The sequence below is a fragment of the Symsagittifera roscoffensis genome, chromosome 6 (assembly GCF_963678635.1).
Source record: "Symsagittifera roscoffensis chromosome 6, txSymRosc1.1, whole genome shotgun sequence".
Lineage (NCBI taxonomy): Eukaryota > Metazoa > Xenacoelomorpha > Acoela > Convolutidae > Symsagittifera > Symsagittifera roscoffensis.
In genome coordinates, this window is record NC_087067.1 from 39,016,769 (window position 1) to 39,044,696 (window position 27,928).

Here is a 27,928-nt window from a genome sequence, read left to right on the forward strand (position 1 = left end):
AAGTACATGACCAAATTAAACCGCGCTGACGCTCGAAAAAAAGTGGCGGATTTCCAGTAAATGGACGTTTGCCGCGCATAGACAGAATTTCAAAGTTCAATTTCCTTTGAATAAGTCGATGCAAATCAAATAACGAATAACGGTAATAAAAATTTCGTGAAACCAAATTACAACACAGAGGCGAGCGGCTATGGCCTTGTGGGTCAGGCATGGGTCTCCCAGCATGAAGGTAGTATGTTCGATCCCGTTTTTGAGGGGTCCCAGTGTCGCCCACCTTCAAGGTGGGATCAGCTACCGCGAAATGAATAACAATCCCCTCCCCCAAGGTTGACCCTGCAACTCCCTAGGACCTGTGGTTAAAAAACAAAACAACAAAAGCGAAGCAGAGCTTCAAACTATTTGCGATACAACACTAAAAAAGCATGGAAATTAGCCGAAATTCATTGCATTGAGAAATTTGGAAATATTTAGTCGAAAATAAACAACTACCAAAAATTCGATAAGTTTGATTCAAGTCAGCGCAATTCGAGGAAAACCTGCTGAGAAACACATTTTCCAGCGTTTAATTAGCTTTGAAACAAACATTAACCAGCGGCAACAAAAAAAACGATATGCGCAGACAACCGTTCAGCCAAAAAACATTCAAAACTTTGAGCTATAAAAATTATTCGAACTTTTTTTCGTAAAGAAACAAACAAAAATTTTTTCGCCCTTCAAAAGACGTATCATGAGGCCACTTTCGAAAAGAAGTTTGAAAGAAATTACACGAAACCATTAAAGGTAAAATTATTAAATATAAGAGTATCTTTCGATACAATATTAGAATGCTGCAGACAAGAAGCGAAAAAGAGCCACGAATTCAAAAAAAAATCAAAAGATTTCAAATTAACCACATCTACAAAAGTCAGAAAATACAAAGAATAGAAAAATTTTTTGCTTTCGAAGAACAAAAAATTAGGTCACTAAGCCAATAAACCATGAACCGAAACCATTTAAGCCGACTTCAGCTTTCAAGCAAAAAAAATTAATTTCAAAATTTACTAATTTGGCTGATTTTTTTTGCTTAAAAGCTATAAGTCGGCCTAAATGTTTTCAGTTTATGGTTTATTGGCTCATCATACGTTTATTAAAAGTCGAAAATAAGTAAAACTCCCAAATGATACAAATTAACATGAACCGCTTTCAATTGCAATGAAAAACCACTCACAGCACAAGAGATATTGCATGCTTATGGCAAGTGTAAAAAATACAGTATGACACTCAAAAGTATCAATAAAATTTGCTAACATTATGAAATGGACTGAAAATAAAAAAATTTTGAAACAGTTTTCGAGTTATTTTTTTCACAGATGGAGGAGTTTCGAGATGATCGAAGAAGAGTTTGATTTGAAACTATCGAAATTTTGAAACACGTATGAATTATTAGACACAGAGCGAAGCCGAGCTTCAGATCACTTGCGATACAAAAATCAATCACTATGATTACCAGCAAATGAACAGATAATTCAAAAATTGAAAGAAAAAAAAACAAAAAAAAAATCGTTTTTTTTTTGTCAAAAAATTAACAAAAACTGCAAAAAAGAACGAAGAATATAACTCAATTACTTGCCCAAAACCGGAATACACTGAAATATTTTTTAAGTTGAGCTTAAAACACGGAATACACTGAGATGTTTTTTTTTTCAATTTGAGTAAACGATGCCTAATTTTAGGCAAAATAGGTACTGCTGCAACTAAACCGACAAAGCTGCTGACAAATCATTTTTGACGCGCTGTAAATGCAAACCATTGACCTTTGTCTTGGTTTGTGCGTGAGCTCTTCGCCACATACGCGCACTAACATCTGACTGTTGATTTCACATGAACCACGGAAGAATTCTAGCACCCAACTTCAATTGCAATTATCGTAAGCCTTGTTTATATCAGAAAAGTCTTTGCTTAGGAAAGCAAGCCGATATAAAACAATAAGACAAAAGGTAGTCAGATAACTGAGTGTAATCGAGAAAAAAAAACTACGCAGTGGCGTCCGTCCGAAATCGAATATAATTTTCTATTGGGGGACAAGCAAAATCTAGACTTGCCAGTTCAGTTTTAATCATAACTAGAGCTGTAAAAAAAGTGTTCACTGAAATTAAAAGTCGAGATCTTGAACACGAGACCTTTGCTATTGTGAGTATAAATATCGTGATCAAATTTTTCAATGAAAGAACGAATAATCTATCAAGCAAAACTAGTTTATTAATGATTTGTTTGAAATGACTTTTTTGACTGTTCGAACGCAATAATGAAAGTAAAAGACTGAGCTCACGAAAAAATATCGCCCATAACCTAAAAAATATTTTAAATTGAATACTATTCGGTTGCTAATAGAACTGACGGTCTTCCGAATTACAGCACACAGAGGCGAAGATGCACTTCGCATACACAAGCAAAAATATGACCGATAAACTACTGGGAAAAACTGAATTTAAGTGACGCACGCCAATGATGAGTCTACATAATTGCTAAGTGATGCAAGCCAATTATAACGCATTAGCACTAACAGTCAATTAAAACAGAAATTTACCAAGTACCTTGCCTCAATTTATCGAGGGGACGCAGTTGAACAAGTATACGACAAAATTCATTTAAAACATCCGACCCTGCCCAGGTTTGAACCCACTTTTTTGTTGTGGGTCGCCTTATCTACCTCTACGCTAGAGATCCATGATACAATGAACAATTTAGATGCATGATACATTGAACAGATCGATGAATTCTAGAACAATTTGCCCACTTTGAAGGAACTGGGTCATTAGGGAAAATAAGTTTGTCAAGAACTACGCTGAAACTACTTTGTTAAATCCCAAAAAATGTGCGCAACTTGTTTATAATTTGTTTTAGCAAAGATTTGGTTTTCATATAGTAGAAATCACATTTCTTGTCTAACAAGCAAAAATAATTGCTTTTACACAGGTTTTTGGATATTAAATCCTTCAAGAAATTTGTTGGGCTGTGTAAGAGGCTTCGTGTGATATAATTTTCTCATCTATTAACAAATAAGTATCAACGGAATTCTTAATTAATTGAAAAAAAGTCAAAATGGCCCAGTCAAAAATTGACTATTATATTTCTGGTGAAATTCTAAGCAACTCTTATTTATCACTTTTTTCTTACCTTGACCCAATTTGAGAAAAATGCGTTTTGTTCGTTTTGTCCGGATAATTTGAAAACATAATCACGACCTAAATAAGAGTCTGCATATAATGGAAGGTACAGAAGCTACACAGCTCTTGCGTTTGAACAACGATATAAAAAAGCTTTAATATTCAAATTCAATTAAAACTCGAAACTATCTCCAAAACGAGAAGCTATCGACAAGCAATCAACTATTTCGTTGCTGCTAAAGTTCAAATAAATTAATCAAATCACTAGGCATTATCAATACCTCGACTGTACAAATACAGCTGCTAAGCAAACACAACGATCAACGTAGTAAGTAGTACTTCAACATTAAGCATCAAATGGATAACGAAACTTTCAACACTATTGCACACAAGGTCAAGCTTGGATCACAAAATAGAACAAGAAAAACTAGTATGTTTAAGCTGAAGCTACAGGTGCGGATTTATTTTCACTGTCGACTCCGTTGGTTTGGGCGTCTCCATTGGGCATCTCGTCCATCTTCGCCTTCTTGGAGGGGATCGAGTCAGAATCGGAGGTAGGGTCTGCTTTTCGCTTCGTTGCTGCGTCGTCTTCGTCCTTGGAATAGAAAACTGTCATTGACTTGAGACTCAACCTCACCCTCCCCTCCTGCTCAAAAAAATCGCCCTCGCAAATAGCTTAGTCACCCCACAATTTTTTTTATAAGGCCAACAGAGGAACTAAGAACTTCTGGATATTACAGGAGACCTTTCAGTTACTATTACACTTATTTAGAGACATTTAGGAGTCTGTGCACATTTTACATTACATAAGAGTACTTAAATTGCTAGAAACCGAAACAAAAAATTAGCAGTTGAGCTGGATTTTTCCACTGGTGAGTGATCGCGGCAAAGTAGTAAAGACAGAGTCCTCATTTGATAATTCAACTAATACATGCAGATGCGATCCCAGCCAAACAAAAAACATAATGAATACTGTCAGTTTTTAATTTTCTGTACGGTTAATAGTTAATTAGTCTTCTTAATTAATAGTATCTAGAAATTGCATTTAAAAATGGAAGTCTACCTTTTCCATATGCGTGCTGCCAGTGTTTGAGTTGTTAGTTTCGGCGACAGCTGGCTGGGGCTGTTTCTCCTTCAGGGGACTTTTCCTCTTCACCAGATGGTTGATGCTCTTCGCAGGTCCACTGGCCACACCTGCCGATTCACTCATCTCAGCCGCTTCTTTCTCCTCCACCTAAAACAAATCAGATAAATGATCCTTGAGTTAACTATCTGAAGTTCTAAACACATCTAAATCAGATTTACTGACTACTCATTCCAAATGCTCCAGAGCTAAAAACTTCCATCACGTTGATAACTTGATAAAATCCTTGGCTATATGCACCTGTCTTGGCTATCTAGTCTGTACAAAATAGTCCCATACGAAACAGTCCCACCCAATAGATTTTTTTTAATCCATTCAAAAAGAAACAGGTTGTTCAAGCTGTTTCATTTGCGAACACTTAATAACGAAACTTGCTAACTATCGATGGAAATCATACTTACAAATAAAAATTCTTGAGTTACTGATTTCTGAAGGGATGCTTTAATTAAACACCGACCACTGGCAAACAACTCCCTTTCCTGGCACAAAGTAATGGCCGTGTGCGTACAAAAGAATACTCCGTTACAATCGTTAAAGATCACTGCCACTTCCCCGATCCAGCTGACATCGAAAAAACGTAAGTTCAGAAAAACACTTAAAGATTGAGCAGTAGTATCTGATGTAACACCGAGGCGACTATTTCGCAGCCCAACGTGATGTGAACCGAGAAACAGCTGTTTTACCTAGTTAGTCTGCAAATCAGCAAGCTGTAAATAGAGTTCGACGCGAACAAAGACCGAAGATGGCAGAGCCAACTTCGCTGACTGGCTTTGAATTACCACTGGCTCTTCAGAAAACTCAAGACGGAGAGCAGCTCCTGCTTCATGATTCTAGTCCCTAAGATGAAAATCGGGCTATTGTGTTCTCCACGTTACCTGGGTTAGACCTACTATCTTTATCAGATGATTCGTACTGTTTTCGACTGCTCCCCTTGTATTCTATCAATTTAATACAATACAAGCTTCTGTTGAAGGATGCCTTATTCCTAATCTTTACGCTCTGCTACCCAACAAAAAGGAATCAACTTAATGTCGCACAGTTGATTCCCCAAAACGCGCTACAATTGATTTCGAAGTAGCTGTGCGAAACTCAATAGCTAGCCATCAGAGTGCTCAAACTCAAGTGATGTTTTTTCCATATGAGTCAAGCGTCTGGCGACATGTTCAATCGTCAGGCGATACTCACAATTACCTTAACTTTCGCGAACTTCTTCAAATGCTTCTCGCAACAGCATTTCTGCCCGTAGCAGACGTTCCCAATGCTTTCGAGCTTCTGCAAGGTATGGCATCTGAAGAAAGTCAACCGATTTTCAAGTATTCCGAGGACATATATTGGTAGGCTGACTTCAAGGACGACCGAAGCCCAGATTTGACATGGAGCAATGGAGTTGCCATCAAGAGTAAAAACGACCTTTCCCTCACTAACAACGCTGTAAAAGGTTGGAACAGCAATTTCGTGAAACTGGTCAACAGTAAGCATCCCTCATTTCCAAAACTGATCGAGAATTTCCAGGACAAGCAAAAGAATAAGGAATTACTGTTAGAAAAAATGCGCGCAGGACAAAAAAGTAGCCAGACCCAAAAAGGCTAAATACCAAAAACTCGACAAAAACTTAATCACTATGATTAGGTCATATCAACCCAGCGATATCCTTGCGTTTTCGAAAGGATGTAGTTAGAATATTCAATTAAAATCAGAAGTTTCTTTTGTTTTCAATTTTCACATTTATTCCACATTGGAAAATTTTTTTATTGCTTGGTAAATTCAATTATTTTCCTTGATTTTTCAAAATTGAGCAGCAGTTAATTTGAAACCGGCAAAATAATGAATACATACAAGGTGTTGATTTTTCTTCCGTCTTATCAGCTAGAAACGAAATGATCTGTGACTCACCTGTCGCATGGCTTCCTGCAGAGCAGACTTTTCCGTTGTGACGTCACTGGCCACATCTCCCTCTCCAGCAGCTTCTGATGTCGTCATCTTCGCACTGCACAGCTTCGCATCCTGGAGCTTTTCTTCCATATTGGGAAGGATATCCTACAAAAACATCAACTTTCAGCCCTGCTCATCAAAATCTGATCAAATCAATTGATCCTTATTTCATTCCACAATGCGTTGATTCCAATGTTCTCAGCTTATTATCTTTAATTACACCATTCTCCCGTCTTTTCTACACTTCCCTTTCTTGCAATGTCGTCACTGTTCATTTCACTAAGTGGTGGCGATAACAGTTCGTATACTTCCAAATTGACCTTAAGAATCGAACATAATTTCTTACTATCATTGAGTTGACAAGACATATTCATATCCCTTCTTTTCTTGTTACCTGAAGCTGCTTCAGCTCGTCGTTCATGGCGGACTTCTGCTTGGTCACTTCCTCTGACTCTCCCTTCAACTCTTGCAGCTTCATCTCAGTCGAGGCCATTAGCTTCTTGATCACCGAGATAGCCGCCTCGAAATTATTCACAGCATTCGTGTAGTTCTTTCCGTTCGTCAAATTAACACCCGCCATAAAGTAGGCTTCGGCGAGAGATCTTTCGAAAAAACTCTTTTCTTTGTCGTTCGAAGAGTCCTTGCCGATGTTGGCAATTGCAGCCAGGTACACTTCTATGCACTTTTTGAACTCCACTTCAGCGTCAGTATGGTGACTAGACTCCATCAGATTCTCACCCAATTTGAGAAAGCATTGGGCTAACAAGTCGGTCCTTCCTTCAATCTGAACAAAGAGCTCTATCAACATTGCTCCAAGTTTTTGAGATCCTATAACTCTCCCCTTTTTTATATTCACCTTCCCAAAAATCCATTCCTCAAACTTCCAAAACTTCGCCGAATTATCATTAACGATAATTTTTAGACGATAACGAAGAATTGAGCAATCATTCTTTGTTAGTCGTTAAAAAATTTGCCGATTTCAAATATCCGTTAATTCGAAAAACAACCATCCACTGTCTCGGGTTTGATATATATTCGATGCTTGACAATGATAACCGATTTGTATTTACATGTATGGACAAATCGATTATCATTGAACCAGGAAAAAGATAAGACACCTCTTGGTCCGTGGCTGCCTCGAACAGTTTCCTGGCCCAGTCCAACATCTGCCACGAGAGCTTCAGACTGTCGTCGTCTTCATCATCATCATCTTCGTCATTCTGTTCCTCCTCAATATTCTCTTCGTCCATCACTGCATCTTCACCATCGGCTAAGATTAAGAAAAACTAAGAAACTGAAACGTTCAACCTAATTTAAGGGACAAATAAGCCAAAATAATTATCTAAGCCTTGATATCTATCTTTTTACAGAATGCCATCGCTTTGTAACATGTGAATTGTGTTCTGACGCTACAACTTCCACCCCAGAAGTTAACAACATCAACCTTTCTCTTGGTCGGCAGTTGTCTCTTCAGTGGTTTCTTCATCAACAGAAGCGTTCTCCTTATCCTCCTCGCCCTCTTTCGCTTCATTGTCTTCAGTCGTCGTTTTATCTTCATCCTTCTCTTCGGCTGTCATTGACTTATCATCCTCGGCTGTTTCGGTTTGTTCAATTTCGTCTTTTTCTTCGCCCTCAGCAGCCGCTTCTTCCATAGCCTCAGCTACCTAAAAAATCACCCTTTTATATTCAGTTAAAAATTGTACGTAAAGCAGCAATCTTACCATGCAAATCGTTTAGAACTTCTCCGCTGCTTTTCAATTCTAATGTTTTTGTTCAACAAAGTTTTGGCTTTTAGAGTTTATTACTCTTAGTTGTTAGGTGGAGAACTCCACACAAATGATAAAATTGATTCTGGATGGGTGGTAATGGGTGTGAATAATTACCTTTTCACGTACATCTTCTTTCTCCTGTTCCGTGAGGGAGTCTGGGTCTTCAACAACCACACCCTCCTCATTCTTACTACGGGCGTTGTCTTCAGTCACTTTGGGACCCTTCTGAGGAGTGTCGCCACTTGGGATACCCTACAACAAAATTATACTGTTGAACAAAATGCCCGTTGAATTTTGGCCTCAACAAATGCCCCATCGTATAAACTAGGGATTGCCAGAGAATAACTATATAATCACAGGTTAATTAGCATCGACCGTACTAGTGGCATTGAAAACTATATCAATTGTACTTGACTCTAGGTTCGCCTACAAGAGCACTAAAAAGCGCCACAAATACAAAAAAAAAATTGGTGTGACAGGTTGGGATTTAATTGCTCCAAAGCAATCATTTGTTATCGTTATCACGATGTACATGGGTCGTTAGATCGTGTATTCAATCTCCTGTCATGTCATGACAATGGTTGTGCTAGGACGTGCTCTCATTTGACCTCTATCTTCAGGTGTGCCTCAGCCAGCCCAATTTCCGCAGCAATAGTGGTACCACGTGATAACTCCTCGGATGCAAAAAGGGCGTGAGTAGCAAAAAAAAAGCTTCGTCCAGCATATTTTTTTTTTGTAATCCCGAATATTTTTGTTTTTGGAGTACTTGATTGCTATTAGCCTATGTGATATTAAAATATATCATTATGATAATGGTGCAGCGTTTTGAGACCCTACTGGGTCTGTTTGCCGTCCTCTCGGGGTTAAATTAAATTGCATAAAATACACAGAGAACTTGTTTTAACTCGTTAAAATCTCTTGTTGTCTTTCTTTTTAATAACTGCCTGGACTGTTGGGAAATCATAGCAGCGGACTATGTTTAGACAGGCTGTACAGAATTTTATAGATACAATTGTTATTTTTTGGACAAGCATGGGATCTATTTTACTGAGTGAAGCTTTTAACAGCCCAAAACAGACTGACTTTCCACCTTTCAGATTATTTTAAGGCTACTATCATCTTTTAGCATTAAAGATTCCTCCATAAAGTTGAGCCCAAAAGTTCACCTACCTGCAAAGCATTTCCGAGCACGTCGTTTTCTACTCTTGCCAATTCCATCAGGGCATTTCCATACCAGAAGTAACCCTTCGCACACTTCACATTACCTTCTCCAAACACCTTGTCAAACTGGGCACATGCCTCCGACAATGTCGCCACCGCCTGCGTCGGATTGTCGCAGAACAGATCACGCTTTCCTTTTGTCAACAACTCCGTCGCACTTTCAACCGTAGCCAATTCTTCAACTTTGGCTTCTGATGCGTTCTTGGAATCTTCCGTCTTTTCAGACCCGTTCACGTGGTCTCCGTTTTCAGTGAGCGTTCCATTGTCAGGTTTCTTTTCGGCAACTGTAGCCGAGATTTCGGTGGTCTTGGATTCCACTGGTTTGCCACTGGGAGAAGCTGCAGTTACTGTAACTTCAGGAGCATTGACCATTTTGACTCACAATTTGATTAAAAATTTGGGTAATTGCGATTAAAATTATTAATTTAGTTAAAATTGAGCTCAGAACTGATGTGAATAATGCGAATTGAGTTTGTTTCCAGAAGATGAGAGAGTGGCACAGTAGAATCTGAAATGATTGACCTTGACCTTCAAACTCCTACTTGTCTGCTCTGGCAATAATTACTTCCGTTAGCATTGAGGTCAAACTGAGCTCAAAATCTGAGCTTGCAACAAAATATTTAAAAATTGGACTTGAAGAGTGTCGATAAAATTCAGCTACTAATTCAGGTATTCTAACCGCGTGCAGAATTCGCTTCCATCTGCGCAAATTTTTGACATTTAATAGTTTTTGATATCCAAAAGTCTTATTACTAAGGTATTTCAGCCAAATTTTATTGCCTAACTGTTCAAGAAAAGAAGCTAAACCTCAGCTATTGTGAGAAGCCTAACCACAGCAATTGTAAAAAAAAAACAAAAGGATTCGAACATTTACAATTGTTTCCAGGAATCGGAAAAACTCAAATAATTGAAGCTAATTGGCGAGGAAAAATTGATTGAAGTGCAGGTTTGATAATTAAGAATAAATACATATGTTTTCACACCAGCTACGAAAATGAAATCAATAATCGGAGAAATAAACGCATTGAAAATAAGCACCGTATCTAAATTAGTACTGAAGGAGTGATTAGGATCGAACCAAGGACGGATTTTAATATCTTCGGGAGAATAGTGATTATATCGTTCAACTTGGCTGCAGAGTAGTCCGTAAGATTTGCTGACAATCTTAACAGCTCTAACATTCTGCTGATTGCTGGGGTCTATTCAAGTATAATTGCTTCAGAAATAAAAAAAACTGAACTCTCCGCCCTCATCTAGAAATCCGTCCTTATAATTTTGCATTTACAAACTAAAGCTGTGTTTCTAATAAATAAGCAAGGAGAATTGTTTTGTGTTTTCAAGGTGGCGAATAGAAGAATGTATCCTTCAAACAAATTAGTGTTTTTGACAACCTTCTACTCATGGATCGAGAATATTCGAGAAGATTCTACGCTCCATCAAACTATACATAAACTTCCAAAATATAGGATTCAGCTCAAAGAATGAGATCTTCGCATTGACCACATGTTCATTTATTCAAGACGGCAGCCCCGATTCCTCCTTCATGGCAAATCATACTAGTCGTAAACTCCCACGTATTCGATTCCGGGTTGTACACCTCCACCGAACTCAGATTCGAAGTTCCGTCGAAACCTCCGAGGGCATACAGTCTGCCTCCATTGGCCACTACACTTACGCGGCTCCTGGCACACTGCATGGGTGCAATGGGGGACCATGCATTGGGATACTGGTCGTACACTTCACAGGATGACAGGAATTTGCTTCCGTCGTAGCCTCCACACACGTAGATTCTCCCGTTCAGAACTGCCGCTCCTTAAACACAATCACTATCTGAGTTTTGAAAAGCCATAAAAGAGAAATTCCTATCATTTTTTGTATGCCTGTTATTTGAACGAGATAGATTTAAAAAATCATACCAGACAACTCGCGTGCAAACTATATGTAATTTTAAAATTGTTTTATTGAAAGTATGGCTTCGAGATTAAATCAATGGTCATTGTCCAAAATGAGCAAAAATTTAATATTTATGGGGAACATTGCATTTAACAGTAAGATTACGGAAAACTAGATAATTGCAAGCCATGAAAGGTATTGGAAATTTCACAAGGAAACAAAATTGATTGTCCACAGCTACCTAAATTCTTTCCGCATCTTCCACAAGGATTCATTGTTTTGCGAATACTTCTTTAATTTTGTCGCATGAACTAACCGTGTCTACACCTCTTGGACATCATAGGAGCAACCATAACCCAGTCCTGGCTCTCAGCGTCGAACATCTCCACGCTCTTGAAGATGCTCAGTCCATCGTGGCCTCCGATTGCAAACAGATACCTGTCGTCCAGCACACAGCAGCCAGTCGCACTCCTCGCCTTCAACATTGGAGTCCCCACCCTCCAGCAGTCGTCCTCCAAAGGACTGTAGAGCTCGATCGTGTTCAATGATGCAATTCCTGTGATTACATGATAAAAGGATAGTAAATTATAAAAGGATTCAAACGCAGAGGCGAAGCTGCACTTCGCAAACAAAAGCGGAAAACGGCAAAAATAAGCTCTAAAATTTTTTTAGCATCTATCGGAATCGACGCTTCTCTGATCTGAAGATTGAAAGTCCAACGTCCTCTCCTCACATCTCCACCAAAAATCCGTGTCGAATCGAACACCTAATACATAGCCAATGCTATGCCGCAAAACTTCACAAAAGTTAACACATTTCATGCGAGCTCCCATAGAAAAAAAAGCGAACTCGTAAGATAACACAACGCTCGCTAGTTCGCGTGTTCAATCCAGAACATATTTAAAAAAAAAACCAAATCCATCTTAAAATTTGTCATCTTCATAAAAATAATCGCAGTTCAGTTGTAACAAATACAAAAATTATTCTCTATAACATTAACCATTGTATCCGCCACACACGATGATAGTGTCCTTCACCACCACCGCACTCAGCACACTTCTCTTGGTGTTCAGACTCGGACACATTTCCCAACATCCCCCCGAAATGGGAACCCCTCCTCCCTCCACTAGAGGAGAATACCTCTCGACACTGTCCAGTCGGCGACACCCGTCGTACCCTCCGATGGCGTAGAGACTGTTGTTATGGACTGCCACGCCAAGACGACTGCGGGGTAGTTTGGTGGGCACACCCGGCATCCATTTCTGCAAAAAAATTCATTGTCATCAAAACAAACAATCAATTTGCATTCTATCAGCAATCAGGTCTGTTTATTAAGCCAATCATGGTGAGCATCGATGAAATTTGAAACGAAAACTTGATCTTTGTCTTTGCGCATTTCCCAAAAGTCACCATAATATCAAATTCTCGGAAAATTTTTGCGATGTTAATAACATTTCCCTCCATAGCAATCAGTCATCTCCATGGCATCCTAGTAGTCCTTGAAACTTCATTCATACCGTGGGAATTTTTCATTTACTCGCCTCATTTAAACAGTCGAAATGTTCGACGAAATTGACAGAATCCCCTGCCGAGGTGAGTCCCCCGATGACATACACGTGACCCACTAGTTCCCGGCAACATCTGCCTCTCAGCTTCACTGGGTCTATGGCAGCCCTTCTGTCTGGGATAAGGTAGAAGTCCTTAGCCTCGTCCACCAGATCTCGACAGTCGTGGGAGGACTTGATGAGGTCATTGCAGGATACCACGTCACTGTAATCGTTAAAAATTATTTATTTGAATCATATTAAAACAGCTATTTTGCAACCTGGAAACGAATATTCACTAGTCAAGCAATTCTTGTGTGCTTTTAGATGGATTAGCAACATCGTTACAAACCGTTTCTTTTTGATACCTTCTTTTTGCGAGATTTTCAATGACATTTTATTCAAAATGTTGTGATTAACTTATTAAATAGTGTTTCCAGATCAATGAATTGCTGAGCGCGCCGGGGTGCGCTCCAAATTATCATCGACAACAGAACTACAAACGATTATATCATTTTGGAACTGGAAGTTATCGACTATGCCAAACAAGAAAAAGACACCGAAATATTCATGTGGCTCTTGTGGTGATGAGTGCAATTTGAATACCTTACAATGTTCAGGGTGCTTCAAGTGGTTTCATCAACTGTGTTCAGGGGTTCCAGCCCCGGTTGTAACTTATCTCGGTAGTGTCAAAGGACTCATGTGGAGATGTGAACCATGCATCATAGAATCACATAACCGAAACAACGAAGCACCATTACTGTTTCAGAAAAAATTCGAAGAAATATCCAAGCAACTGAACGAAGTCAAAGATCAACTCACGGAAATGAAAACTGAAAAAGAAACTGTTGTGACCCCAAACAATGTTGTTCAACAATCTATGTCTGAAGTCACAAAAAAAAACCATCAGAGTGAGCGGCTTGCCTGAGAGCTCTGAAGACAACGTTTACAAACGGAAAACTGACGACATCAAAAAAGTCAAAAACATAGCATTGAAATTGGGTTTCGAAGAACTTAGAATAAATGGTGTTATTCGAGCAGGTAAATACGACCCGGATAAAGACAGAACACTAATTGTGGAATTAACGTCAAGAACAGATGCCGAATTACTTGTATCCAAAGCAATTCTGGATAAGTTTGGAACGAAAAATAATGTTTACATTTCCCCTGATCTAACCCGCGAAGAACGTCTTGAAGAAAGAAAAGTCCTCAAAAAAAGACGAGAACTAATAAATACTGGAACAGACAAAAATTCCATCAAAATCCGTAATCTCAAATTACTTGTTGATGGGGTTGTTGTCCCTGTCTGACTAGCACGTCCTCCGGCTCCGTCTGTTTTATTAATAAATGCAAGATCATTGAAAAAAGAAAATGGAATATCTAGCCTCATATTGGATCTCAATCAACTGAAACCTGATTTATGTTTAATTACCGAAACTTGGCTAAATGACTCTATTTTATCGGACTCACTGAATATAAAAGGTTATGATCTTTTCAGATCTGACAGAAACTTCAATGCTACTTCCAAAACTAGAGCTGGGGGTGTGTGTATTTACGCATTAAAATCATTACAAACTGAATGTATATTGTTTGAAGACTCTTCGCATCAATCATTTTCGGAAACTTTATGGCTCAACTGTGTACTGAATGAACGAAACTTTTTTGTTGGCTGTATTTATTACCCGCCTGACTCAAACTGTGACATACAACTCGCAGAATATATACTGGATAAAAGAGAAATAGTACTTAGAAAAAATCCAGCCTGCACATTTCTCGTTGCTGGAGATTTGAATAACTTCAACAGTGACCTCTTGACCGACTTTAGCGACCTTGTACAAATTAACAAAAATCCAACTCGGTTTGAAAAAATTCTGGACAAAGTTCTTTGCTCAAAACCAGAGCTTTACAAACCAACCAGCGTCATAAACTGCTATTTGTCGACAGATCACTTAGCGGTTTACTGTGAGCCCTTACAAGAAAAAACAGAAAGATACCACGCATCATTCAGAAAAGCAAGTTTTGCTAACAGAGAAGTATTTGGTATCACTTTGGACCGAGTAGATATGTCCCTTATTGATTACTCTTGCCCAGACTTAGCCTTTACCCAGTTAAATAACTTGTTACTTGAACTTCTAGATGTTACCTGTCCTATAAAAACTGTGCGTCTTTCAGCTAGAGACCCCAATTACATGACTCCTCTGCTGAAATCGCTTCAAGAAAAAGTACCGCATGAAGAAAAAAGACAGAATTTCAACCGAAGTAGAAAATGCTATCAAAATGGAGATAAAGAAGAATCTCACAAAAAGTAAACGTGGAACCAAATCTTGGTGGCAAGAAGTGAACTATTTAACAGGCCGAAAAAACTTAACTTCTACAGCAAACCACGAACCTGACGAGCTGAATCAATACTTTGCGGACATTTGTACTTCTACGGAGTATATTGAGCCGCATGTATGTAACGTATCAGGTTATGACTCCCCAGAGGTCTCACTACAGCAAATAAACTCCCAGCTCAAACGATTAAAACAAACTGCTACCGGACCCGACCAGATTCCGTATTGGGTCTGGAAGGAGAACGCTCATTCGCTTGCAGAACCAGTGTTAAAGATATTGAACTTGTCAATATTGCAAACCAAAGTCCCCTCACTCCTGAAAACTGCAAAAATAGTTCCGATCGCCAAATGCAAAGCCCCTATGGGCCCTGAGGACTATCGACCCATCTCAATCACCCCAGTAATCTCTCGGTTCTTCGAAAGAATTATTATGAAAAACTTCATCTCAGCACAGTACAACAGCTGGTTACCTAAAAACCAACACGGTTTCAGAAATTCAGCGTCTTCCACAACGGCTATGATTTGTCTTCAGCAAGAAATTGCTTCTTTTCAGAAAAGTAAAGCTGATTATATACAGATACTATCAATAGACCTTAGTAAAGCATTTGATAGAGCCCAGCATTCAATTGTAATTGATAAGCTACAATCAGTTAGACCGGAAATCAATCCATTCATAATCAATTGGATCGCAAATTTTCTTCAGGACAGAAAAATTTTCACGGAAAGTAATTCTCAGCGTTCGAACTTGCTATGCATTAACCAAGGTGTTCCTCAGGGAACAGTTCTTGGCCCGCCGCTTTTCAACACAGTAAGCTATGATTTGGAGAGTACAAACAGTGCTAGAATTATAAAGTTTGCGGACGATGCAAACTCTGTGATAGCGGGGTTCGGCTCGGACGAAAACACGATGAAAGTTTTGGAGGAAATTAAAACTTGGTGCTCCACAAATAACTTCATACTCAACGAGGGAAAAACAAAACTGATGACTGTCAAACCGAATGACATTAGTTTAGTACCACAAGCTTTTGATGGTATTGAGCAAGTGGAAGAGCTTAAAATTCTCGGAGTATTATTTGATAGCAGGCTTACGTTTTCATCGCACATCAAAAGTTTATGCAAAAAAGTAACCAGCAGTATATACCTTTTGTATAGACTAAAGACATTTGGTATGAACATCTCTGCCCTTGATATTTTATACAAAATTTTGGTGCGTAAGAGTAAAATTACTTACGCATTACCGGTATGGGCATGTGCCAATTCGACCGAATTGGCCGATGTGGACAAAGTTCAGCGCAGGGCTCTTAAACTTGGTGTTACTTCTACATTTACTCCAATTTTCGAGCTCATAGAGAACCATGACAACAAACTATTACAGTCAAGTTCAAAACAAGACCATATTCTTCATTCAAAATTGCCAAAACGAGAAACTTATGCAGAAAACAGACTTAGAGAAAAAGCAGTTGCAGCACACGAAAAATTAGAAAAACATTTCAAGCTTTTTCCAGCCAGAGCCTTAAGAAACAAAAACTTTCTATAAACTTTTGTTTGCTTTTGTTCTATCACGTGTAAGATAGATGTGTTTCTATCTTAATTTATTCTTTTCTTTTCTTTTCTTTTCAAAATCAAATACTCCTGGGACATGCATATATATATATTTAACTTTTTGCCGTATTCTCTCGTCAACTGTGCAGATATCACTGCTTGCTTGCAAACTAGCGACAGCTAGAGAATCTTGCGCAGCGATGGCCTTGAGAAGATGAGCTGCTGGTCGAGACAAATTTCGAAAGAGCTTTACCTCAGAAATGGTGGCCTCATTAAAGGGAATCGGATGCAGGCCATCAGCTGGGACACCAGGTGACTCCTCTTGTCTCTGTCGTGTTCAACCCACTTGATCACAGCCTCATAGACCACCTCCTCACTCGGCACATTCAGACCATCGTCACTGATCAACATATGCAGATCCTACAATACGGCCATATTTCAGTGCTCAAATTATGTCGAGGAGCTTAGTCAATCAGATAAATATAAGTCAATCACTAATATTTGAATTCGGTTTCTAACTTTCATTCGCTTTTGACTACAAAGTATTTCACAAGCAATACTTTACACTGGCAACTTACTTCAAACGATATGTTAAGATGGAAAGACGACTGAACAAAATCGGCAAAGTGTTTTCTGATGAATTTTTTCGTCTCGGCGTGCAAACCTTCACATAAAAACAGATCGGCAAATTTCAGAATATCGAAGCAGTTGTTGACGTGTATGTTGTTCTGCATGAACCTGCAGCACTCGTCTTTGATTGCAGTGAGTTGCAGGAAACAGGCACCTGTGACTAATGATTGCACGTTTGATAGTGTAATGAGTAGCTTGCCGTTGTACGCGAAGCTAAAACAACCAACTTAGGTTACCGACACAATCATTTTTTCTCTCAAACATGGGTAATCCAACAGCTAAAACTTAAAAACGAAAACAAGAGACAATAATTTCCACAGTATTACTGAACTATTCAGAGATATGGTAACAAAGAACTTGAAAGATATATTAAGATAAAATTTCATTCGTTACGTTCAACCGGCATCATGAACCAAAAGAGGAACCGTTAAGTTCATTAGGACACCCAGAATATTTTCTGCTTAGCCCCTACGTGCATTTTTCTAGCTTTTACGGGTTGTGAAATTTTACCTGCCTACCTGATATAGGTCTCCATTGCAATGGCGTCTATACTTCCCTCGTCTATCTGGATCTCCTGTTGGTCGTCCTCCGCCATGCCCAGAGTGAACATAGAGCGGAAGTAGGGAATACACGCTGCCAATACCAGTCTGAAATCAGTCTGCTTTGACTTTTAAAAATAACAAGACACGCAAGTGTGATAACAAGTTCTAATATTATCGAGATGCTACCAAAAATTTGATTTTAAAAAACTCCCTTTGTCCGTCTAACTTTTGATCTTTCTACTACACCAAGTTTCATTATTATCTCAGTATAGAACAAATTACAACTGAAGTCAGAACAACTTTCGAAATAACCAAAAAGGAATATGCAAAACTTTGCTTTTCTTACTTTTTCTCTTTTTGTCTTTCTATTTTATATTTAAAATAATCAGACGGTAGACAAGTTAATACACTCATCCTTCATTTCACCCAGTCAAAAACCCCTGGATTTTTACAAATTAGGAAAATGCGAAGAAACGTATAACGTAAAGGAAAGTAAAGAAAGTCGAGATGGTTGGGACTCCGTTCACGCAGTTGAGAAAACTAACACATGCATGCCAACAAATTAAAAATTTCTTGTTTTTGGTTGTAAGCGTGAAGAAAATTTTTGCTTATAACTTAGATTTCCTATGTCAGAAATCTTAAAAACGCAAACAAGAGGAAACAGGCACTAAACTAAGCAAAATTTCTTACCTGTGCGCGGAGAAGCGTCTTTCTCCTACTTTAATGATGACATCGCACAATTTGCCTTCTCTTCTCATCTCCTGCATTGCGCCTGCGAACCTAGATCCAAAGTTACTCTCCTCATATCTCAACGTCTCCTCCAAGTTGACCCCGTGCGACCTCGGAGATCGGCTGCACCGAAAAGACATGCCAGCATCTGAATTAAAAAGCCAATGATGAACAATGAAAAAATGCTTATTGTAAAAACTATTTATTGGTAAAATAAAAATGATATTGAGTAAGAGCGAAAGTTCAGATTTTGCAAGCTACGTGAAATCTGGAAAGAGGTAGCCACCATATCAACATGAACACAAGCCACAAAAAATATTTCAACGAAAAAATTAACGGACCATACGTCCAGTAAAAGATCATACGGCCGAAAACTTCAGTAAATAAATGGAATATGATACGAGATTTAAAAAAGTTAACCTATATGATATATACTTAATGACTATTTATGAATGACTATCTTATCAGTGGCAACAATATCTATCGGCGGTAAACTATCAAAAAATATATTGAAAAATGAATTCGAACTTTTTCGGAACTATGTCCGTCATCCCGTTAATAATAATGTAAACAAAATAAAATACATTCTTCAATCAAATTTAAGCATTATTACAAAAATTTTGTAAAAGCTACTTCTTAAACTTTTAAGATTTCCTTATTTTACTTACTGTCACCTTAATTTAATTTCCGATTTTCGATAGAAAAGTTTGTTTATTATTCTATTTTTGGACAAAACTCCTAATATGAGGCGCTTCCAACAAAAAGTGTTTCCTTGAGTTGCTTGAGTGCTCTTGTATCTCCCAACTCTACTGTGCAGTGGTCGCTAGCTCCCCAGACTGCCGCATTATATGCCTGCTAATAAGTACTCTTTCTTGTGATCCTCAATCCATTTGGCCAAATGTCGAAGTGTGCCCCACATCGGTACGCCCCCAACAACAACAAAACCATTTGTCGACCACAATCAATTTCAGTTCACGCGAAAGATTATGGCTTATGGAAGAAAAGACTGTATTTTAATTTGTGCCAGTCGGTCATATTTGGAAGTTTGACCTTGATATGAAAGTTTAACCTTGATTTTGGTGACAAGTAATTTTTCAAAAATTCGAATCGACCATGTCATGCTCAAGTTTCTCGCGACAACTGAAAGTCAGAAGTTAGGATCATCAAAAGATTCGAGAAACAAACGCGGGAAAATTGGCAGGAGTTACTAGAGTAAAATTGCTATACGCAATTTTACCGGAATATTCAGTACGAGCAGAGCTGCCTGGTTCCCGACAGATATCAGAAAGAAGTGCACTCGGAGAAACGGAGAGAAAACCTCGACTGGGAAGGTGGACAGCTGAAGCTGCCCAATTGTCCAGAGAATGAAACAACTTGAGTCTAACTTCAAACTTCTTCTAGACTTGTCTTATTCACGTTATTTACTTGAATCTAGAGTCTAATTTCGGTCGGAATCTAGATTCGGTTGCCTCATTTCTCATTTTATCCCTAATTGATGTTTCAAATTGTTTTGTCCAACTCTCTTGCTCATTTCATCGAATCGCTGGAAAAACCCAAACAAGAACAACTGATAAATGTGATATATGCCAAATTGAGAGTTTTTTGAATCACTGCAAGACCTACTCCGTTAAAAAGGCCATCAACTATATCAATCTCTATCAAATATTGATCGAAAATATAGTTCTGTGGCACGATCTCAAAAACAGCTCTCTGTGCTCCCATCAAATAATTGACGGTCCTCCATTCTCTGAAGGTGAACTATCTGCTGTTTTGGCAGTATGGCAAAACATCATTAGCAAATCCTCTCTATTTATCTAACTTCCAAATCCTGTTCAAACTTGAACTCTTTGTACCAGAGTCCAATTTAGATCTTAATACTATCTTTTTGATCTTGTGCTCATCTTTGATTCAAGGTTCAAGTGAAATTTAAAGTCTTAAAGTCTCTTTGTTCAAATCTTGGGTACTCTTAGAGTCATTGACTCTGAGTCCAAGAGAAATTTCACCTCTTTCAAGTCTATCTTGCTAAATTTGAGTACTATTTGAGTCTCTGACTATGAGTTTAAGGCCGATTTTCTTTGAAATTCAAAATTTGACTCTGGTTCCTCTGCTGTAGCATGAATATTTGGTGTTTATCATCTCGCTTGTCCTTGTCACTTGTTGCCCGAACTTACCTCCTAGTTGGTAAAAATTTGTAGTCTCATGGACTTATCCACCAAACATGACATTCCTGATTCATGTGTGCTATGTAGTATAAAACTTCATCAAACTGAAATGATAATTGGCTCATTCTACAATCCGCCAAAAAACAGTAATTACAGATACAAAGTGCATGAATTTGAACAACTGATCAAAGCCATTCCTAAAAACAAACCGTTTCTCTTATGTGGGGATTTAAATTTCCCAGAAACAAACTGGAACACCCTCACCAGTACTGACGAGGAAGAAAACCAAATACTGCAAATTTTTGAAAATGGACTCTTTAGGCAGGCGATAGATTTCCCAACATGTGTGAAGAACATACTAGACGTAGCCTTCTATCGGAATTGCTATACAAGTGCCGAACAAGATTTTAACGTTTCCAAGATTTATGACTGCTCAGATCACAATGCCATAATGTTGTCTATTGAATGCACGGTATCAGAGCCGAAACCATACTTGGAAAATTTTAGAAGTTTTGGAAATGCCGATTTTGAAGGAATAAACAATTTTATAAACGAGAACCCATTTGAACCAGTATGCCACACAAACATTAACAAAATGCATGAGGAGTACACCCAATATTTGGATGAAATCATTAAGAGTTTTGTGCCTCTCAGAACAAGACATAGGCAATCACTTCCACCTTGGATAACAAGTAGCACTTCAAATTTGATCAAAAAGTTACAAACAAAACGGCAATCATGTATACTCAAACCGACCAACTACAGAAGACAACAAGTTAAACTGTTTGAAAATTTAGTAACTGAATCATCGGAAGTGGACAGGAAAAACTACCAAGAGGAATTGTTTAGAACACGGAACACTAATGTAATTTTTAAACACCTAAAGAACTTGAATAAACATACAAGTCTTCCTAAGTTACTCATAAAAGATGAAGTTGAAAGCACAAATCCAAACGAACAAGTCAACATGCTAAACGACTTCTTTCATTCAGTTTTTAATCCTAAAGAAAGTTTTAGTATTAGAGATATTCAATTTGGAAATCCCTTGTTAACGAATTTTGATATATCGAAAAAGACAGTAAGTGAGATTTTATCAACTCTGGACGTAACAAAGTCACGCGGCCCAAATGGGTTGCCACCTAGCTTTTTTCAGAAAACGAACCGCAATATATGCAAACCGATGAACAAAATTTTGAGAAACGTAAAACGCCTACGAAAAATACCTGATTCATGGAAAACAGCTGCAGTTACTCCTGTTCACAAAAAAGGTGACCGAAAATTGGTGAACAACTATCGACCAGTATCGCTATTAAATATTGACAGCAAAGTCCTTGAAAAATGTATATACAAAGACCTGTACCCTTACTTTGCCTGGTATTTGACGAAACATCAACACGGTTTTACTAAAGGTAGATCAGTTTTGACAAACATGCTCTCCTTCCTGAAAGAAATATATGAAGCGCTTGACAATGACTCAAACGCAGAAATTGTAGCAGTCTACACTGACTTTGCAAAAGCCTTTGATAAAGTTCCGCATTTTGATCTACTCAAGAAAGTTGCACTTATAGGAATAGGAGGCTGCATGTTAGAGGTACTCTATGACTATTTGAAAAACAGGAAACAGTTTGTACGAGTAGACAATATCAGCTCAAAAGTTTTAGAAGTCACTAGTGGTGTTCCCCAAGGATCACTTTTAGGACCACTGCTCTTTTGCATTTTTATTAACGACCTACCTGAAGTACTCAAATTCTCTGAACCATATATTTTTGCGGATGATCTTAAACTACTTTCCATCAAAAAAACATCAATTGAAATTCAAGAAGATCTGGACAAAATTCAGCAGTGGGTAACTGAAAACAAAATGGAATTAGCACTAGATAAATGTGCAAAAGTAAGTTTTAGGGGCGGAGACGCCAACTCTATGCTTTTTGGTGTAGTGCTTGGAACATCGAAGGTTGTGAAAGATCTGGGAATTTTTGTGTCGGGCGATTTAAGTTGGAAGGTACACATTGAAACAAGATTAAAGAAGGCAAACCAAGTACTGTACCTCCTGAGAAGAAACCTATCAGCAAAGATAAATACGTTTGTAAAGTTAGGCCTGTATAAGTCACTAATACTCCCAGTGTTATTATACGGACTCTCATGTACACATATATCGAGGGGGGATCAATTGCAGTTGGAGCGATTTCAAAAGAAAGCAATCCGGTGGATCACTGGAAATAAAACGGGAGTGTACATCAACGAACTACGCTTGCTAAACATTTTACCCCTGCCCATGTTCATCCAGCTAAATAACATCTTACTTCTTGCCAGCCTTGATTCTAATGAACGAAATGAAATAGTGTTAAACAGGCGAACCACACGGGCTAGAAATATAGAAATTTTTGAGATGCGAAAAGTGAGAACGGAAAAAGCGAGAAACGAATTTGTTTTCAGAACCAGTAGGATTGTAAATCGATTAGAACCATATATTCATTTTGATAAACGAATCGGCCTCAAGACGAGAATTTTAAACACGATGTGGAAATTTGTAAACGAGAGATTTTCAGAAATGACAACGTGCACGTGGCAATTATTCTGTGATTGTATCACGTGCAGAAACAAGTGGACATTGTTTTAGAGAAGACGCCGGGACCAAGACTCCCAACAGCAGTGCTGTGAATCCCCAACAACAACAACAACAACAACAACATGTCTTACGAGAACCGAATTGGCTCCGACCGAATGAGGTATAAAAGCACAACAGACAGTGTCCCTGACCCTTGAGCCAATGGTTATAGGGCCTTTTTTTTTAACCCCACATGGGACATAAGTAGGCGACTGTTACAGTTTCCTGTTAAATACTCATTCGGCAATGGTTATGCTGCGCACCATCTTTGACAAAAATTGACTCTGGTTCCTCTGCTGTAGCATGAATATTTGGTGTTCATCATCTCGCTTGTCCTTACACTTGTTGCCCGAATTTACCTCCTATTTGGACACAATTCTGCCTCAAGTAATTTTGCTTAACATTCCCGACTCAACATTGCATGACCCACCAACTGGGTATTGATTTTAATCTCTTTGCTGTCAATTGATCAACACTGCTTTATAGTGAAGTTCCTATTCAGATATCCTGTTTGAAACCCTCTGCATAGTACTGTCCAATATGTTCATTTTGTTTTGCAGTATGTTGCAATTTCTCGAACTTGAAAACTTGACAGTATCCGTTGATTTTTGATAACATCGAATTCTAACTTTCTTGTTGCCATCTAAAAAAAATTTTATGTCCTGAAAAACCAAGTCACCGTTCTCTTTAGATGTTTTAGCGGTGAAATATAAATTAGTGAGCAGATTTTAGGCAACTTACAAAACCAAGTTCGGGTCGCCGTCGTTTTTTAGAATCCTGACATTATCGTTGACGTATCATAGGAGAAACTACACACCTGTTATTGTCAATTCACATTCAAGCCTCTCAGAGCAAAATTTGTCGAACTAATTTTTTCCAATTTACTTTCTAAGTCGTCATCCGAGATGCCTTCACAGTCTTTCTGATACGAATTCAAACAATCCTGTTTTCCTCTGCCTTGGTTTTGAAAGTCACTCACCCTTCTTTTGCATTTTTGGAATTTTCCGTTCATTTTCTCTACAATATTAACTTTTTGAGGTATACCCCTAACCAGAACGTTCTCATAGACTTCAACCAATGATTGGCCAACATGACTACTAAGGATGCACACGTAGCCAATTCATCCTTCCGTAAAAACTTTGTGTCGGTGCTCTTAAAATGAATTTTACTAACAGCCATTTTCAAAAGGCCGTTCACTGCACTTCTTGACTGGTCACTTGGCTCTCTCTGGCTTTATGTATTAAAGCGCAATTTCAATGGCCTCTTTAAATGAACCATTCGTGTACAAGTTTTTCATATCAAAGGAACTGATACTCTCTTCAGAGTCCTTATTGGTATTCTCTATCATTTCACTTGCCGGTTCAGTGTTGGTTCCAATTTGGGGCCCCCTCGAAATTATAAAAAAAGACTAGCTAGTGTTTTGTTCAGTTTCTAATAAGAAAAACAGGTGTAGAGAGGTAACTTAGACAGTCTATAATAGTTCTTTGTTCAAAATTTTTAAAACTTTTAGAACAACTGAAACATTCATTTTCTCATTTCTCTCGAATTCACCTGATTCCAGTAGTTGAAGCAGATTTGCTTGAAATGAGTGTTTTAAAAGGCGCAAAAACATAAGTCCCTAATCGAAAGGTATCATTTTATTTTTGAGATAGTTCCTAGCCTTTGCACTTCCCTTATCTCTTGGAGTCTGACGTTTTCTTTTATGTATGACTTTGCAGCCGCTTCAATTTTGTATTATTTTTTCATGCACGTCTTGCTTCTTCAGTAACGACAAAAATTGTCCGTGTTTGCTAAAAATTAAACATCCTTGAAATTGTCTCGGACTGGATGTTTAGGTTCCATAGACAGTGAATACTCCACCCATCACGGCAATTTATTTCAACTATTACATTAGGCGCGTTCCTGTGTACCTTTCTCAGGAGTCTGACTTGTCTATAAGCTTTTTTTTCAAGTTTCATAGAATGGCAGAGGCGCGCGGCCGAAGCGTTTTACCTTTCTTGACACAGAACGCAGTTATATCTGATGGCAATAACCTCGCATCAATTGTTCTCCTAGCTCTGATCCTTACCCCTATTCAAATGTTTCGCTGCCTTAACGATATCCTCCTTTGCTCTACCCGTCTCTATCCTAAATGGCCTAAAATGAAAGCTATGATCCGCTTTCTGCAAAAAAAAGCATTCTCGGGCACATTGAAACGCAAATCAGAGGTATTGTATTGGTATCTAGGCACTCTTTCCGCAATATAAGCCAATATTGGCTATTACTAAATTTATTCATGTTTCTTGGAAAATTTAACACGTCTTTAAATAATTTTTGTCGAGGGTACACCTCAGGAACTTGGTAATTGAACAATGTCCGATGCACTACTGACCACGAGAAATGAAAATTCAAAAAGCACTAACAGACCAAATCTCAAAACGCAATTAACTAACCGCCGACAACTCTTGCCCTCCTTCTGTTTGGTGTTTATCCGCAGCAGCCCTCTTCTTCGTCCTTGCCTTGCAGCAGGTGTGCTAAAGTCTAATATTGCTGCTTCTTCTCTTGTAAGTCAGCTTGCGTAACCGCTCCTTTTGATCTCAAACCAGGCGCCTAAGATTCAGTTTGAGTTAGTGTTGTTTTTGAAGCTCGCTGTACCCTTTGATTACCTCGCTTTCTCAATTCTGCTTTAATTTGAAACCATAATTTTCAGTCCAGATGGGTTGAGTCCTTCTTTCTACAGTTTCTCCAATAAATTTGAGACGCTTTTCCTTCAGTAGTAAATGGTGGCTCGAATACAATCCTCTTCCTACAAATTCTTGATGACCACTCCGATTGTCTCAGGAGAAAAAGAGTTGTTCTGTGGCTGCTTAAAAAAATAATGACAACGTCAAGCCACAACAATAAACTATCTTCTCCCCTCATTTTTATTCTCTTCTCTCGAGTAAATTTAACTGTTGGCAAACAAGGTGCGTAGCATCATCAACGCATAAATTGGTTTTACGACACTCAAAATGATAACCAGTGTTTAAACCCATAAGTCAACATTTTTTGGGTGATCTGAAATCCAACGTAGTCCACAAATTGTCTGGTTTTGGTTGTAATTCTACCTATGTTGGACATACTGTTCGACATTTGGTCACATGGCATAAAGAACACAAGGAAGAGGAAACACCAGTAAGCATACACAGACGACAAGGTGAGGAGAAAGCGACCACTGCACAGTTGAGTTGGTGAAAGATCAGTCAAACAACGCAAAGAAGTTCCAAAAATATAAGCGCTGCACAGTTGAAAACTGAGGCCAGGGCTCAACACGCGACATGAATTCAGAAGTTGAAACTAACACTTAATTTTTAGTCCCAAAAGATTCGGTTGCCTCATTTCTCATTTTATCCCTAATTGATGTTTCAAATTGTTTTGTCCAACTCTCTTGCTCATTTCATCGAATTGCTGGAAAAACCCAAACAAGAACAACTGATAAATGTGATATATGCCAAATTGAGAGTTTTTTGAATCACTGCAAGACCTAATCCGTTAAAAAGGCCATCAAGTATATCAATCTCTATCAAATATTGATCGAAAATATAGTTCTGTGGCACGATCTCAAAAACAGCTCTCTGTGCTCCCATCAAATAATTGACGGTCCTCCATTCTCTGAAGGTGAACTATCTGCTGTTTTGGCAGTATGGCAAAACATCATTAGCAAATCCTCTCTATTTATCTTACTTCCAAATCCTGTTCAAACTTGAACTCTTTGTACCAGAGTCCAATTTAGATCTTAATACTATCTTTTTGATCTTGTGCTCATCTTTGATTCAAGGCTCAAGTGAAATTTAAAGTCTTAAAGTGTCTTTGTTCAAATCTTGGGTACTCTTAGAGTCATTGACTCTGAGTCCAAGAGAAATTTCACCTCTTTCAAGTCTATCTTGCTAAATTTGAGTACTATTTGAGTCTCTGACTATGAGTTTAAGGCCGATTTTCTTTGAAATTCAAAATTTGACTCTGGTTCCTCTGCTGTAGCATGAATATTTGGTGTTTATCATCTCGCTTGTCCTTGTCACTTGTTGCCCGAACTTACCTCCTAGTTGGTAAAAATTTGTAGTCTCATGTCTTACGAGAACCGAATTGGCTCCGACCGAATGAGGTATAAAAGCACAACAGACAGTGTCCCTGACCCTTGAGCCAATGGTTATAGGGCCTTTTTTTCTTAACCCCACATGGGACATAAGTAGGCGACTGTTACAGTTTCCTGTTAAATACTCATTCGGCAATGGTTATGCTGCGCACCATCTTTGACAAAAATTGACTCTGGTTCCTCTGCTGTAGCATGAATATTTGGTGTTCATCATCTCGCTTGTCCTTACACTTGTTGCCCGAATTTACCTCCTATTTGGACACAATTCTGCCTCAAGTAACTTTGCTTAACATTCCCGACTCAACATTGCATGACCCATCAACTGGGTATTGATTTTAATCTCTTTGCTGTCAATTGATCAACACTGCTTTATAGTGAAGTTCCTATTCAGATATCCTGTTTGAAACCCTCTGCATAGTACTGTCCAATATGTTCATTTTGTTTTGCAGTATGTTGCAATTTCTCGAATTTGAAAACTTGACAGTATCCGTTGATTTTTGATAACATCGAATTCTAACTTTCTTGTTGCCATCTAAAAAAAATTTTATGTCCTGGAAAACCAAGTCACCGTTCTCTTTAGATGTTTTAGCGGTGAAATATAAATTAGTGTGCAGATTTTAGA

The 27,928-nt window shown here is 38.4% G+C and overlaps 2 protein-coding genes across 2 annotated transcripts; both read right to left on the bottom strand.

Moving 5' to 3' along the window:
- Window positions 1-3,300: 3,300 nt before the first annotated feature.
- Window positions 3,301-9,716, bottom strand: LOC134847544 (protein HGV2-like). The gene is made up of 8 exons (XM_063864605.1): window positions 9,162-9,716; window positions 8,106-8,243; window positions 7,667-7,886; window positions 7,341-7,492; window positions 6,617-7,006; window positions 6,184-6,327; window positions 4,210-4,380; window positions 3,301-3,741 (listed from the first exon to the last, which is right to left on the bottom strand). The coding sequence occupies exons 1-8, from the start codon at window positions 9,582-9,584 to the stop codon at window positions 3,583-3,585; spliced, it is 1,797 nt and encodes a 598-aa protein (XP_063720675.1). The 5' UTR covers window positions 9,585-9,716; the 3' UTR covers window positions 3,301-3,582.
- A 372-nt stretch (window positions 9,717-10,088) lies between these two features.
- On the bottom strand, window positions 10,089-18,569 carry LOC134847545 (kelch-like protein 18). Its single transcript, XM_063864607.1, has 8 exons — window positions 18,387-18,569; window positions 17,673-17,801; window positions 17,103-17,367; window positions 16,778-16,944; window positions 12,647-12,875; window positions 12,106-12,367; window positions 11,422-11,661; window positions 10,089-11,024 (listed from the first exon to the last, which is right to left on the bottom strand). The coding sequence occupies exons 1-8, from the start codon at window positions 18,563-18,565 to the stop codon at window positions 10,720-10,722; spliced, it is 1,776 nt and encodes a 591-aa protein (XP_063720677.1). The 5' UTR covers window positions 18,566-18,569; the 3' UTR covers window positions 10,089-10,719.
- Between the last annotated feature and the right edge of the window lie 9,359 nt (window positions 18,570-27,928).